The sequence below is a fragment of the Colossoma macropomum genome, unplaced genomic scaffold (assembly GCF_904425465.1).
Source record: "Colossoma macropomum unplaced genomic scaffold, Colossoma_macropomum, whole genome shotgun sequence".
Classification (NCBI taxonomy): domain Eukaryota; kingdom Metazoa; phylum Chordata; class Actinopteri; order Characiformes; family Serrasalmidae; genus Colossoma; species Colossoma macropomum.
In genome coordinates this window covers 7,095,704-7,108,727 of record NW_023494790.1, presented here as the reverse complement: position 1 = coordinate 7,108,727, position 13,024 = coordinate 7,095,704, and the positions used below count along the sequence as shown (strand labels likewise).

Here is a 13,024-nt window from a genome sequence, read left to right as displayed (position 1 = left end):
ACTTAGCTTTGGACATGGTGACCTTAGGCTTGTGTGAGGCCACTCCAGAATGACTGTGGATTATACAAGCTGTATGTGTGAAATTGAACACCTGTGTCAGCAGTGGGAGCACATTTAAGTAGCCAAATTCACTAATTAGAAGGGCTGTCTATGTGTGTATATGTAGTGTATAAGCAGTTTCAAAATAACTAATGGAAGCTGTCAGTGCTGGAATAGCCACCTTTGATAATACATTTCTTTGCAGCTGACCTGTAGCATTGCCACTGCTCACTTTTCAGTAGGCAGTTTCTGGTAGCCTGCTCTTGCTCTGCTTTGCTGAAAGCCTTTCAGTGGCGAAACTAAATATAGAATGTCCGGCTGCGTTGTGGTTTTGGGAACTGAAGCAAGTATACACCTTTAATTTCAGAGACTGTGTTTTACTCTGTTAACTACTGACTGTGGAGTTAACATGCTCATCACTACTTTCACTCATGGGTTGAGAGAGTTTTCTATTTCCTTGTGACAGTTAAAACTGATCAGGTTCTTGGAGCTGTGGTGATGAGACCTGTTGGTGAAACTGTCTGGTGACGTTGCTCTGTCATTTTATTATTTATTAATTTCGGTCATAATGATTATATCTACTTCTTATATCCTTTACAAAGCATTTGATAATATTTACGTAGTGAGTCTGTGTGCCAGAGTGTCCAGTCTTGTTTTTATTGTATCAGTGTTTTTGTTCCCACCAAGTAGAAGCTCACCTGATGCAACTAATCACTTATTTGAATACTGAGAATTAAACTTAAACTTACAGTATGTTTTACGTAATATACATATAACATTAGCTTATGTTATATGTATATATGTGTAGTCATATTTTTGTTATTGTTGGCATTGTTAGTTATTGTTCATTTAAATCCATTTTTATGGTTGAGCTTTTAGTCTTTTTTAAAATGTATTTATTTTTTAAATTCTGACAATTTGATTAAGCATCAAAATAATCATTAGATTACTAGATTATTAACATATATAATGACCTTTCTACTCCCAGTGCCATGTATTTTGAGATTTTCGGCCTATTACAGAAACAGGAGACGTTAATTATTTATTCCTAACACTTTTCCTCTCTCTACTTTCTTTCTCTTCTCTGTGTCTGTAACACTTTAGGAGATTAAGAAGCTGAAAGAGTTGATGAGCGCCTCAGAAAAGATCCGCAGAGAGAAGTGGATTGATGAGAAGACCAAGAAGATCAAGGAGATCACTGTTAAAGGTGAATAACAAATAGTCAAAAGGTAGTCAAGCTGTCCGGTAATGCTGCATGAGCTACAGCCCTAAAAGATGCAGTGATTGGCTCAATGTCGCAGAGAAAGTATGTGTTGGGTCTCACACTCCAAAATTGGTAGCTATCATGTGAGAGGACAGACTTAAACAGTGGGTAGGAATTGGCAACGAATAACGCTGGGAGAAAATGTGGTAAAATGAAAAAAATATGACACGTAGTAATATATAGAAGTAAACACATATGGATGCGGTGATGAGGAAGTTAATTACAGTCATGAACTGGTAGTGACAGGCAAGACTGTAATTACCACACAAAGATTAGTTGCTGACTATTTTGCGCCTTTGTTAAATGTTTGTCTTGACCTGCGTCTACAGCACTTACAGCTGCAACTGAATGTTGATCACTACCGTAACTTTCACAGACCGGTCCTACCACTTGAGTCCTGCAGTTTCACGTAGTGGGCTTCTATATCCATCTTTATATGTAAGCACAGTAAAGATCATAAAATATAAGCCCTGTTTAATGAGGCCCCGTTGGACTTGTAGCAGGTCATATAATGAGGCCACATGATGAGGGACATTACCTTAAGTAGAGGGTGTGGTGGTGGATTTAAAACACAGAAAACATTATTCTGATTTTGCCCAACATGATGTATTATTTACCTGTTAACTGGTCTAATGTGTCCTTAAAATAAACAGCGTTATTTACACTCTTCTTGGAGGCAAGTAGAGTTTCACTGACTTAAGTTTTTTAATTTATTTAGTTATTTTTGACATTTATTCTCTATTGGCTGAGGAATGAAACTTGCAGTATTTGGAATTTCTTTGCTTGGTTTGGGTTTCAGTTTAGAATATAATGTTTTTGATTCTTAATTGATGTCTTTTTCAGTCTGTACACAGTGAAGGGATTTGCATTATGTACCTTCATGACCTGTTTGTGTGTTCAGGCCTGGAGCCGGAGATCCAAAAACTGATCTCCAAACACAAGCAGGAGCTGAAGAAGTTGCGTGTCCTTCACGAGGCTGAGCTACTACAGGCAGATGAGAGGGCTGCCCAGCGCTACGTACGGCAGATCGAGGAGCTCCGGCAGCAGCTGGAGAAAGAGAGAGATGAGCAGTGCCAGAAAGAGAGAGAACTCGCTAAGCAGAGGTAAAAACACACACATAAATAGACGCAGATGCAAGATGAAGAATGCCAAAAAGAGATGGATTAGTAGAGCCTTGGAACACTACAGTTTATGTCTTGTGTATGTCTTACTTTCCTGGCTAAAGGTATCATTTATCCGTTCATATCAGAAAAGTTACAGCAGCCAGCAATAACAACGATGTTTACTAAATGAAACTCAAAATGAAACTTAGTAAGGGAAGTGAAGGTACTCAGACATCAGTGGAACAAATATAACTCTCTCTTTCCTGTGTCTGTGTTAATATTTAGTCTTTTATTTGAATCAGTTTTATGTTGCATGTCCTTTTCTGGACGATAACTTGCAATTCTTCTAGAAGTTCATGAGTTTGCATTGATGTTCCACCAGGCTTGTTGGATTTTCTCTTTTGGATGATCTGAGTGTGGCAAGTTTTGAACTCTTCCTGTCTCTTTCTACCACCTCAAAACATTTTTACACTTGATTTGGGGATTTTTACTGTATCTCATTTTGTTACCAAGAGACAATTATTTTTTTACAGATTAGTTCTCAATATTTAGGTTTTCTAAAGCAATATCTTTAAGAACGTTAATGTAAATTAGAGTGATGTGTATTGTTGGATGCTGCTTTTCCTGGAGTAGCATTGGGCATCTTTAGCTTTCCAGTAGTTGCCCTGTTTTGGATTACTTTCCCAACCATTCTTCTTTTTTTTAAGTAAAACTGAGGGGGGTTTAGCTCAAATGATGCTCTTTTGAATATAGTCCATATTATTTCCATAATACATGAGCAAATTAAGTGATTCTAAAAACGTAATAAAAAAATGATGACAGATGTGTCCCAAGACTGTGTTTGAGCACTGAACATGCGTACATGCGCGTACACACACACATAGCCACAGAAAAATGACTAAGTAGAGGTCCACCCATACAGGCAGCTGTTTCTCTCACAGGCATCTTAAAAAAACAAGACACTTGAACAGTGCCAGAGAGAGAGAGAGAGATGAAAAGAGGAATAGGGCTTTAGCTGCTTTTGCTGCTGTTTAATGGGCCCTTAAAGGGACACATAAAACCACACATAAAAACACACACAAATATAATATATAAAACCACACAAATGTAATAAGTAGACCTCTGGGCGAATATAAAAATAAATAAATAAATAAAAAGAATATGGGCCATTTAAGGTCTTCACATATTTGCACACACAAACATGGACAGTGCCAATGTGAGAGAGCCAGAAGTGAGAAGATCAGCACAACTGCTGGTCTCTAACTTACGCATACACGCATCAACACACTCTTACTCATAACTGGGCTGCTAGTACTGTTTATACACACAGCTGCTAGGCACACACACTCACACACGAGTATTTTCCTAACTTGCACAAAAAAATGGTTTCACAACATAGTGGGAAAGTAAATGAGGTGGTTCTGAAGACATGTGTAGCTGCCTGTGTCTCTTACACAAGCACACACACGTACACTTATAATGAAAGAGAAAAAAACATTGTTGTCTGTCATTAGTATGGAAGAGCATGTGTTGTGGGGCTCTGTAAAAAAAACAGCAGTGTAATTAGCCCTGTTCGTTTAGTTTTAAAGGGTAATGCTGACCTCATAAAAAAGTTTGCACTAAACATTATCAGACAATCAAAGCATTCAAAGACTTTAAGAGGAGGCCCATATCATGGAACACCAAATGTGGCTTATTAAAAAAAAATTATACATTGCTAAGGTTTCAGAACATACCATTAACTAGTTCATACAGTCCATATAAGGAAAATGAACTGGAAAAACAGATGAATCAAAATCAAAATATGCATATAATCACCTACTCAGCCTACAGCAATAATAATTATATTAATTATATGAAATTACAAGGAGAGTTTTAGCCCAAACTGCTTTTTGGATGAAAAAAATACAGGGCATCCAGTCAGAACAGATGTCTTAAAATCATATCAGTCTTAAAGGTACAGCAACAAAAACAGCCTGATTACTTCTAAGGGACAAAGAGAGGTAGGGAAATGATCATGTGAAAATGAGCTGTGGTTGTTTTTGCTACTCAAAACTCAAAATGTCTTGGAATTAAAAAAAGAAAATACTAGCTCAGTATGTTCTCTCTGTGATACTTGGGAGTGTTGGAAGATGATATCATTGATTTAATATTATTATTCCCACCTGCTGGTGCGCAGTGATATAATCAAAACTCATTTTCAAAGATGTTTGACCAGAGATTCAGGGAAAACACACATTTATCTGTCAAATAGCATGATATGATTGTGTAGTTGTTTAAAAATTTGTGTTTAATATGGTCAGAGACATGAAAAAACAAGGTAACAAAGGTCAGTTTTTATTTCAGACATATTAGGTAGCTTTTTTAGATATATTAATATAATTTGAGGACATTTTTCTGAATTTTCCTGCCCTTTGTTTTGGAATGGACTGTTGAGTCTCTTGGCTGCCAGTATAAATGGCTGGGAAGAGAAAAAAGATGGACTTTATTTCACCAGCCAAGATACAGAACCAGAATGTTTATTTATAAGCATGCTCCGATTGCAATACCTGTGGAGTAGTTGGGGCTCAAGGGCAGATGTCAGAGTGAGGTCACTTGAACTCGGTGCCCTGCAGTACTATGTAGTCTTGATCCTATTCTAGGAACAAAGTCAGAAACAGCCGATGTGCGTCTCAAGTCACTGTTGCATCTGAAAAACATTTGAACGTATTTATTGCATGTGTGTATATATATATATATATATATATATATATATATTATATATATATATATATATATATATATATATATATATATACTTGTAGACAGGCTAATTAAACATCATGTTACTTGCCAACTTGTGATACACTATCCAGTGCTGTTTATAAGGTAAGGCATCATCTGAGTTTGAGTAAAACGTAGAAAAATGCAAATATGTAAATATGGTGTTGTGAGGACCACATAGAAAGAGAAGCAGCCAGCACATGTGTATGAGTTAGATACTCTCCAGATGTCCAGACCAGCCATTTGGAAGTCATTGTTAATGCTAGATACAACTCTCATAGACTAAGGTTGGCTATACACAGTGAAACTGTTGCATGCAACTGGACAGTTACATCAAGCAAGTCAGTTACATGCAACACATTCAAATACTTTACTTGTTAGCTGAAAAGTTACATGTGATGTGTTATTTACACTGACTTATCATTTTGTCTGTCTATGGTTCTTCATTCTGAATTTGAGTTTTATTCTGTTTTTTTTTTCTTTTTTTGATGAATGTTTTATAGCTATTACATTTGCACATGATGCCTTGCTCATCCCGTCCTAGATGCATTGCCAAGTTAACAGAGAACCACACCTCATTGTCCTCTTCAGTAATCTTTTTCCTCTTTTGATTCCCGAAGGGATCTCCTCTCTGTGTAAGATTAGGGGTTGTCAAGAAAGGGGTAAAATAATAGTCGTCTAGGTGAGCAGATCATAACAGCTGGCTAACAGAGAAGAATACATGCTGGCACAAGCAGCTGTTTGAACAGCTGTTACCGTTAGCTGGCTAGTTAAGTCAGCCAGTTACAGAATTACGTTAACTTCAGTAGAATTATGTTAGATTAGCTTACAGAAACTCGCCATTTGTCATGGCTCAGGAAACTGAAAATGAAGCTCTCCCAACCATGAAGTTAATCAGGAGGATCTCGTTTTCAGTCGTCCAATAATTCATCTTCTATTTTATTTTCTTGTCAATTGATCCAGTAAACTGAGTCATTTTAAAGTATGCCATTTGACATGATTACGTAATGTATTATCGGCATTTTGATTTCATTAAACTTTTTTCACAAAGTTGCAACAGTTGCAACGGATGTGGCTGAGTTTCAAAGGAGCTATAAATGAGTTGCAGCACACTTTGCATTCAGCAAATCAAGTAATTTAGTTTCATGTAAGTTTCAAGCAGCTAAAGTTGCGTATAAGTTTTACCATGTAGTGCCAGCCTACAGTTTTATTTATAATCCAGCACAGGCAAGAGCAGGTGTCACAGAGGACGGACAGTGATCTCACATCCGAACCCTGAGGGCCTTTGTTTCACCTTTGGTTTGAATAAATATTTTGGAACCTGAACTGAAACATGTCTTACTGAAGGTAGAGAGTGCTGAACCAGTTTTGCATATCAGAAATGAAGTGAAAATGTTCTACAGATGTGTAAAGTATGCAAGAGGTTCATATTTTCCATGAGAACATGGAAGCATATTGGTGACAATTGAGTAAAATACTGCCAGTTTTATTTCATTTATGTGCATTGGTTTGTTTTAAGGACAACTTTGTGTGTTTGTGTTTTAGGTTTGAAAAGCAGCTTCAAGAAGAAGAGAATGCCCTGCAGCAACAGAGGAGACGTCTCTATAAAGAAGTGGCGGAGGAGAAGGAACGACTTGCTCAGTTAGCGGCAAGGTCAGCATCAGAGTTCACACAGGAATCAAGGAACTGTCAGCCTGTTTTTGCATATTAAACAGTCACATTTTACATACATTTACAGTACTGAGCAAAAGTCAGAGACCAATGGCAGGAGTTTCTAAAAAAAAGAAGTTAAAAAAAAATGTGAACTCCTCACAACCGTGCAAGACTTGGTAGACCACAAAAACTGTCCCCATCAGATAAACAGCACTTAGGGCTTTCATCTTTGATAGAGAGGAGAAAATCAAGCTGCTTCAGATCTGAAAAATCCACAGGTGTTTCTGTCCATCCTTCCACTGTGAGAAGACAACTGAAAAGTGGGTCTGAAAGGATGCGTAGCTGTCAAGAAGCCCTCACTGAGAAAAGAAGATAATTTGCAAATCAAACAAAGAAGCTGCTGCAGCCAACTTCTAAGACTGAGCTTTGGATGTGCTTTTAAACTTAATGGCCATGTTGACTAGAAGTTGATTAATAAAGGGTGGTCTCAGACTTTTTCACAGTGCTGCGTCATTGTACTGTGGACACTTCCAAGATGAGGCTGGCTGGTCATGAGTGATTGGTAGTATAAAGCATTTGTAACTAAAATGCCTGTGTGTTTGTTGTGACAGGCAGCGTGCTGAGCTGGAGGAGTTGAGGACTCAGTTGGAGAACAACAGCTCGCTGGCTAATCGAACGCTGAGGGAAGAGATGGAAAAGAGCAGAGAAGAGCAAGAGAGACGGCACCAGGTAACACACTCAAAGCAGTGAGGAGAGAACACAGTAATACTTATTCTGCACCTAACAACTTTCTCAGTGTGCTGATCTGGGCAGCTCTCATTTTAATTCTTACTCCAATTTGTCAGATTTGTGAAGCATCTTATGACTGTGAACTGTGTGTTTAGGTGGAAATGAAGGCGCTGCGAGAGCGTCTGGAAATCGAGAAACAGACGTGGGAAGAAAATTACATGAAAAAGGAGGTGGGTGTGTGTTTTAAAGTGTTTTAGGTGGGAGCATGTAAACGTGTACAAATACTAATACCACCAGTCAATGGAGAAGTACTTAGAAAGTTTTAATACAGCATCCATGAAAACATTCTTGTTTACATATACAACATGCAAGTAATGTTAAGCCGATACTGTACATTGCATCACAACTTCTTCCGGATGTCTGGAGAGAAATAAGCAGCGGTCTTAATCATTCAAGCTTCTAGTCGAAAAATCAGCCCTATATTGAGTTATTCTCTAAAACATTATGGCACTTGTTCTCTAAAGAATTGAGTTCTTTAAAGATTGGGACAACGATTTATTGACCTAATAAGCATTAATCAAAATTTTAATCAGTATATGTGTCTGTATGATTACATACAACTAAGATCTATGATTTAAGGGTTTCTCAGTTCCCCATAAAAATGAATTACTCGATAAAAAAAATCAATTAAAATTTCATGTTCTTGATGAATCAGCTTAGTAATTGGTTCACAATTTGAATGATAAACAAAGTGTCTGCAGGTCATTATGAAGTCATGTTTATCTGTATGAAGGTTCTCCACAAAGTCAAAGTCAAAATGAACTTTGATGTCATTCAGACAGTACAACAAGCAGTGCAGAGCTGAAAGAGATTGCGTTTCTCCAACTTCGAAGTACAAAAATATACATAAATATATATAAAAGGCAACTGCACATAGACATACTAGACTGCATAGACAGACATAAAACATACAAATAGAGAGAGAGAAAGAAAAAAAAATATAAAATATATATATATATAAGAATATTGCATGTTGTATAGAAAAAAATATTGCACATTGTTCTCAGTGATGGTATTATTGCACAGTGTAACAGGAAATGTAAACTTGGCACTGGTGAATAGTGATAAAGTGCACAAGTGATGAGAACATTGTAAATATTGCACAGAAAAAAGCTGCATTTTTATATAGACAGAGTTCTAAGAAAGTGTTCAGGCAGTCTGTGTGTATGTTCAGGGGTTCAGCAGTCCTGATAGGCCAGTCTGTTGTGTATTGTTAGAGGGAACTGAGTAGTATGATGGCCTGTGGGAAGAGGCTCCTGCTGAGTCTGGCGGTCTTGCACAGCTTGCTGCGATAGTGTTTGCCAGAGGGCAGAAGGCAAAACAGTCCATGGGCTGGGTGGGTGGGGTCTCTGACTATCCTGGTGGCTCTGCTGAGGCAGCATGACAAGTAGAGATCTTGTATTACTGTGGAAACCCACACCATCAGGATCTCACACATGCATATGTTTATAGTTACAAATTGCAAGTACATGAAAATGGATTAAATGTTTGCTGTTATAAGTTTCTTGTTTATGGAGTGAAAGGATTGACATAGGCTGCATTTAGACTGCAGGTAAAAGTGGCCTGCATCCAATTTACTGCCCAAATCTGATTTTGTTATCTGGTTGTCTTTTATAATGTGGTTTATATTAACATTAGTTTGAACAGATCAGTCTCCTCAACTGACCAGCATGTGCAAAAGAACACCGATCCAGCTGTCCTCTGGATTTCATTTTAATAGACTACTTTTGCATGAAATCCAAGGTTACAGTGTGCAAACTGTTTTTTTTTTTTAAACTTGAAGGACAGAGAGCAGACACAAAAATGACCATGCTGGGCAAAGTTTACGAAAAAGAGACCAGAGGGTAATTTTCTGTGCTTGTTTTATTTGTGGAAGCCAACTAAACAGAGAAAGGAAGGTCAGTTTATTTTGATCACCTGCTGTGAAGAAGAATGTTAGCAAAGAGACAGAAACTCACTTCCAAAACAGGGATACATACTAAATAAAGAGTCTGATCTGTCTGATCAATGAAGCTCCTTTAGCTCCATCGCTTCTCTTGTTTTTAATGTTCTTGAAGTAAACATAGTTTTGCTGTTATTTTGATTTCTCTCGTTAGTAAGCATCATGTTTATTTATTTGTGCTGCCAATGTGCGTCTCACTTGACCTATAAAATGAAAGACGCTAAGCATAGTCATAGTAACAGGCATTTGATGATGTTGCTGTTAATGGTCTGTTTCCATGCGCAAGAAATTATGATGAAGATTGAGATGGATTGACGTAAAAGTAAAAGTCTAGAATTCCAATCTGGCTGTTCACAGACAGGCCATATTGCCATGTATTAGATATGTGTCAGATTAAAAAAAAAAAAGATTCTAAATAGTTGAAATAAAAAACATTAGATTCTAAATGTTTTTAGCTGTTCACACTGCCAAACAAAAACCAAACTGTGTCACATGAAGAAAAAGATCAGATTCGGGCCACTTCTACCTGCAGCATGAACGTAGCCTTATTTATATGCATTGTGCATTTTTTCCACAGTGTTTTCTTATATACATTTATTTTCAAATGCTTCCTTTTTTTGTAAAGTGCTTTGGAATCTTTGAAAGGCTCTGCATAGTATGTTATTGTTTAGTTAATTTTCTTTACTTGATTAATCATCAAAATACTCAGCAGGTTACTCGATTACTCATATAATTGATAGCCCTAATATGATTAAGACCCAAGATTTTTATTCCTCACAATTCTATAAAGCATTGTCTTTGTTGGGGAATTTATCACAGCATGACTCAGATTAAAATTTAGAAATGTATATAAAACACTGTGATGCAGTGAGAAGACCACACACTGAATTTCAAAAGTCACATAGATTATAAAATTTAATAAGAAAAATATTCTTTTTGGGATTACAGGAACATGAAAAAAGGAAACAGAATTAACAGTATTGATAAAAATAGAGAACAATAGTCTCAACTGGTCAACACGTTCACACAAACACACATAACCTCACATGCAAGAGCTTAACTATGGCAAAAGCTTAAAGAAAGAAATCAGCGAAATCAGAAATCAACTCTAAAAAGAAAGAGAGAGAAAGAAACGGAGCATAAGTGGTGGAGCTGAGTGTCTTCCCTCAATCTAACACAGACTTAGTCAAAACAGATACTGCTAAACTGTTATAGTGCAGACTTGTATGTTGGTTCAGAAAGATAACCGAGATAAACACAGTGACATTGGTGAGATTCACTCAACAAAGATAGTATCCCTCATGCGCATCTTATTGACATCAGCAAGAGTCACTCTCAGTCAGCCCCGAGGCCTTGAAGTTTCCCAGATGAAGATGGAAAAAGCCAGTTCCAATTTCTGTACCATATGCCGCCACCTTGTCTGGTATGATAGATTGGTGATGGACATAAACAAGTCCTTATCTCTTATCTCATGTCACAGCGTCCTTCTCAAAGAACATGTCACAAGTCCTACAGAGACATAAAAGCCAAAGAACTATATTTCTGTTTCTGACCTCTTTTTGAGGAAGACAGATGTTTCCTCTGCATGCATCTTGTGTGTGCACAAGAACGTACAGTTAGCTAAATTTTATTATCATTTAACTCACAGAGTATATAGTTTAACTATATCTGCTGCAAAGAAAACAGACTTGACCTCATTACCACAAGACATGTCTGGCTGAGTCTGCAGCTCACTTCAGTGTGCGAAAACACCTCTTTTTAATAAGTGGGTGTAACATGTGCTTGCCAAAGGAAACAAAAAATAGCATTACATCATTAAACTCTTGTGTTGTTCTAGACGTCCATTCTCCCTAATGACCTTGCAGTCCAATAACGTCCTAATGCAGTTTTGATTCGTTTAAATCCGTTTATACCTGTATTTTACAGAAGAGCCTTAGAGCCAGACTTAGTTTGTAGAGCTGAACATGTCTGTGGTTGTTCTTTGACAATTCCTAGGTTCACCCAAAAGACTCCAGGACTAAGAGTAAAGCATCCACAAATCTTGCTTGTGTAGTGTATGTGGTGCACTTTTCTTTTCAAAGTTCAGATGTGACAGGAAGTAGTGTGTTTCCTTGCAGGAAGCATGGTTGCTGAGTCGAGAGCGAGAGCTGAAAGAGGAAGTGCGGCAGGGGCGGGACAAAGAGATTGAGCTGGCCATTCAGAGGCTGGAAGAAGAGACGAGTGGCGCTAGAGAAGAGTGCGAGAGAGCTGCTGATAACCGGTGAGCGTGAACGGTCCATGTGTGTGTACTCGGCTATGTATTTGTTCACTTCTGCTTTGTATGTTCATTTTCCACACTGTAAACACAGCAAGCCATTTTTATAAATATTATTTTATTATTTATAATTTATCCCAGTTATTTTATATTTATATCACACAAGACACTTTCCATTTGCCCCATAATGCTTGTGCCACAGGGTACCAGTACTAGAAACAGACCTCTGAAGTAGAGCGTCATTCTGTAGTCGGTCCTTTGCCTGTATTAGGAAATCTAAGCAGATTTGAGAAAAATAAATCAGTTTTTGAAAATCGCTGGTATCGCATCATCGGGTAAATACAAATGTTTCAAACCTGGTACTTATTGTTCTGTGTACATTTTCCCTGCAAGTGTCACTGGATCCTCTGAATTACGAGCTTGTTTAGCAGTCAAAATATGAGTACTGCTACATACAAGCAAGCTGACATCCCTGCCCTTTAAAATGATGAAAGTCTACAGGGTTATATACCAACAACAGCTACTCAAACTTTAAGTTTCTACAGCCAAAGCAAGTTAACTGCCACATTTGTCAAAGCTTGCTGGTTTACAAGGGGTGTTTTAGTGAGGTTATGATGACAGTTCAGTGTACAGCACTGTTAAGCCCATTTCACGCCAGACGCAGTAACTTGCGCTCCTATATTAATCAACGTAGCTGTTGGCCAGAAGAGAAGAGGGAAGAGGAGAGATGAGGACTGAATCTGAATCTCATGTTAAATCATAGGTTTATTTTATCCATCTGCACATATGGACACCTTACTTTACATATTGCACTTTCTGTACCCCCTACCGCGCATCTTGCACATCTGGACACACCACACCGTGACACTTTATATCAGTACCAATATATTTATTCAGTATTGTCATTATATTCTGTTACCTGCGCCTCCTTGTACATTCATTATTGCACTGCCTTTTTCATCTCAGGTTATAGATCTTATTGCAGATTTTTGTATATTTCTAGTTGTATATATGCCTGTAGATAGGATTTTTTTTATATTTATTCTTCCTTTTATATTGTTCCACCCTTATTATTATGACTGTCCTGTGTTGTGTGACTGCTGCTGGCTGCTAAATTTCCTTCAGGATCAATAAAGTACCTACCTACCTACCTACCCTCCCTCCCTCCCTCATGCGTGTGGCATGGTGCCGCCGACCTCCCTCCCTCATGCGTGTGA

At 37.7% G+C, this 13,024-nt stretch overlaps 1 protein-coding gene across 2 annotated transcripts in view; it reads left to right on the top strand.

The window, feature by feature from the left end:
- The window catches only part of cep131 (centrosomal protein 131), a 35,311-nt gene that overhangs the window by 13,935 nt on the left and 8,352 nt on the right, over nucleotides 1–13,024 (top strand). For both annotated transcript variants that reach the window (XM_036572001.1, XM_036572000.1), the window contains 6 exons: nucleotides 1,144–1,246; nucleotides 2,205–2,406; nucleotides 6,715–6,822; nucleotides 7,434–7,551; nucleotides 7,707–7,781; nucleotides 11,671–11,813. In XM_036572001.1, coding sequence (XP_036427894.1) covers nucleotides 1,144–1,246; nucleotides 2,205–2,406; nucleotides 6,715–6,822; nucleotides 7,434–7,551; nucleotides 7,707–7,781; nucleotides 11,671–11,813 — 749 coding nt within the window. The remainder of the gene's footprint in view (nucleotides 1–1,143; nucleotides 1,247–2,204; nucleotides 2,407–6,714; nucleotides 6,823–7,433; nucleotides 7,552–7,706; nucleotides 7,782–11,670; nucleotides 11,814–13,024) is intronic.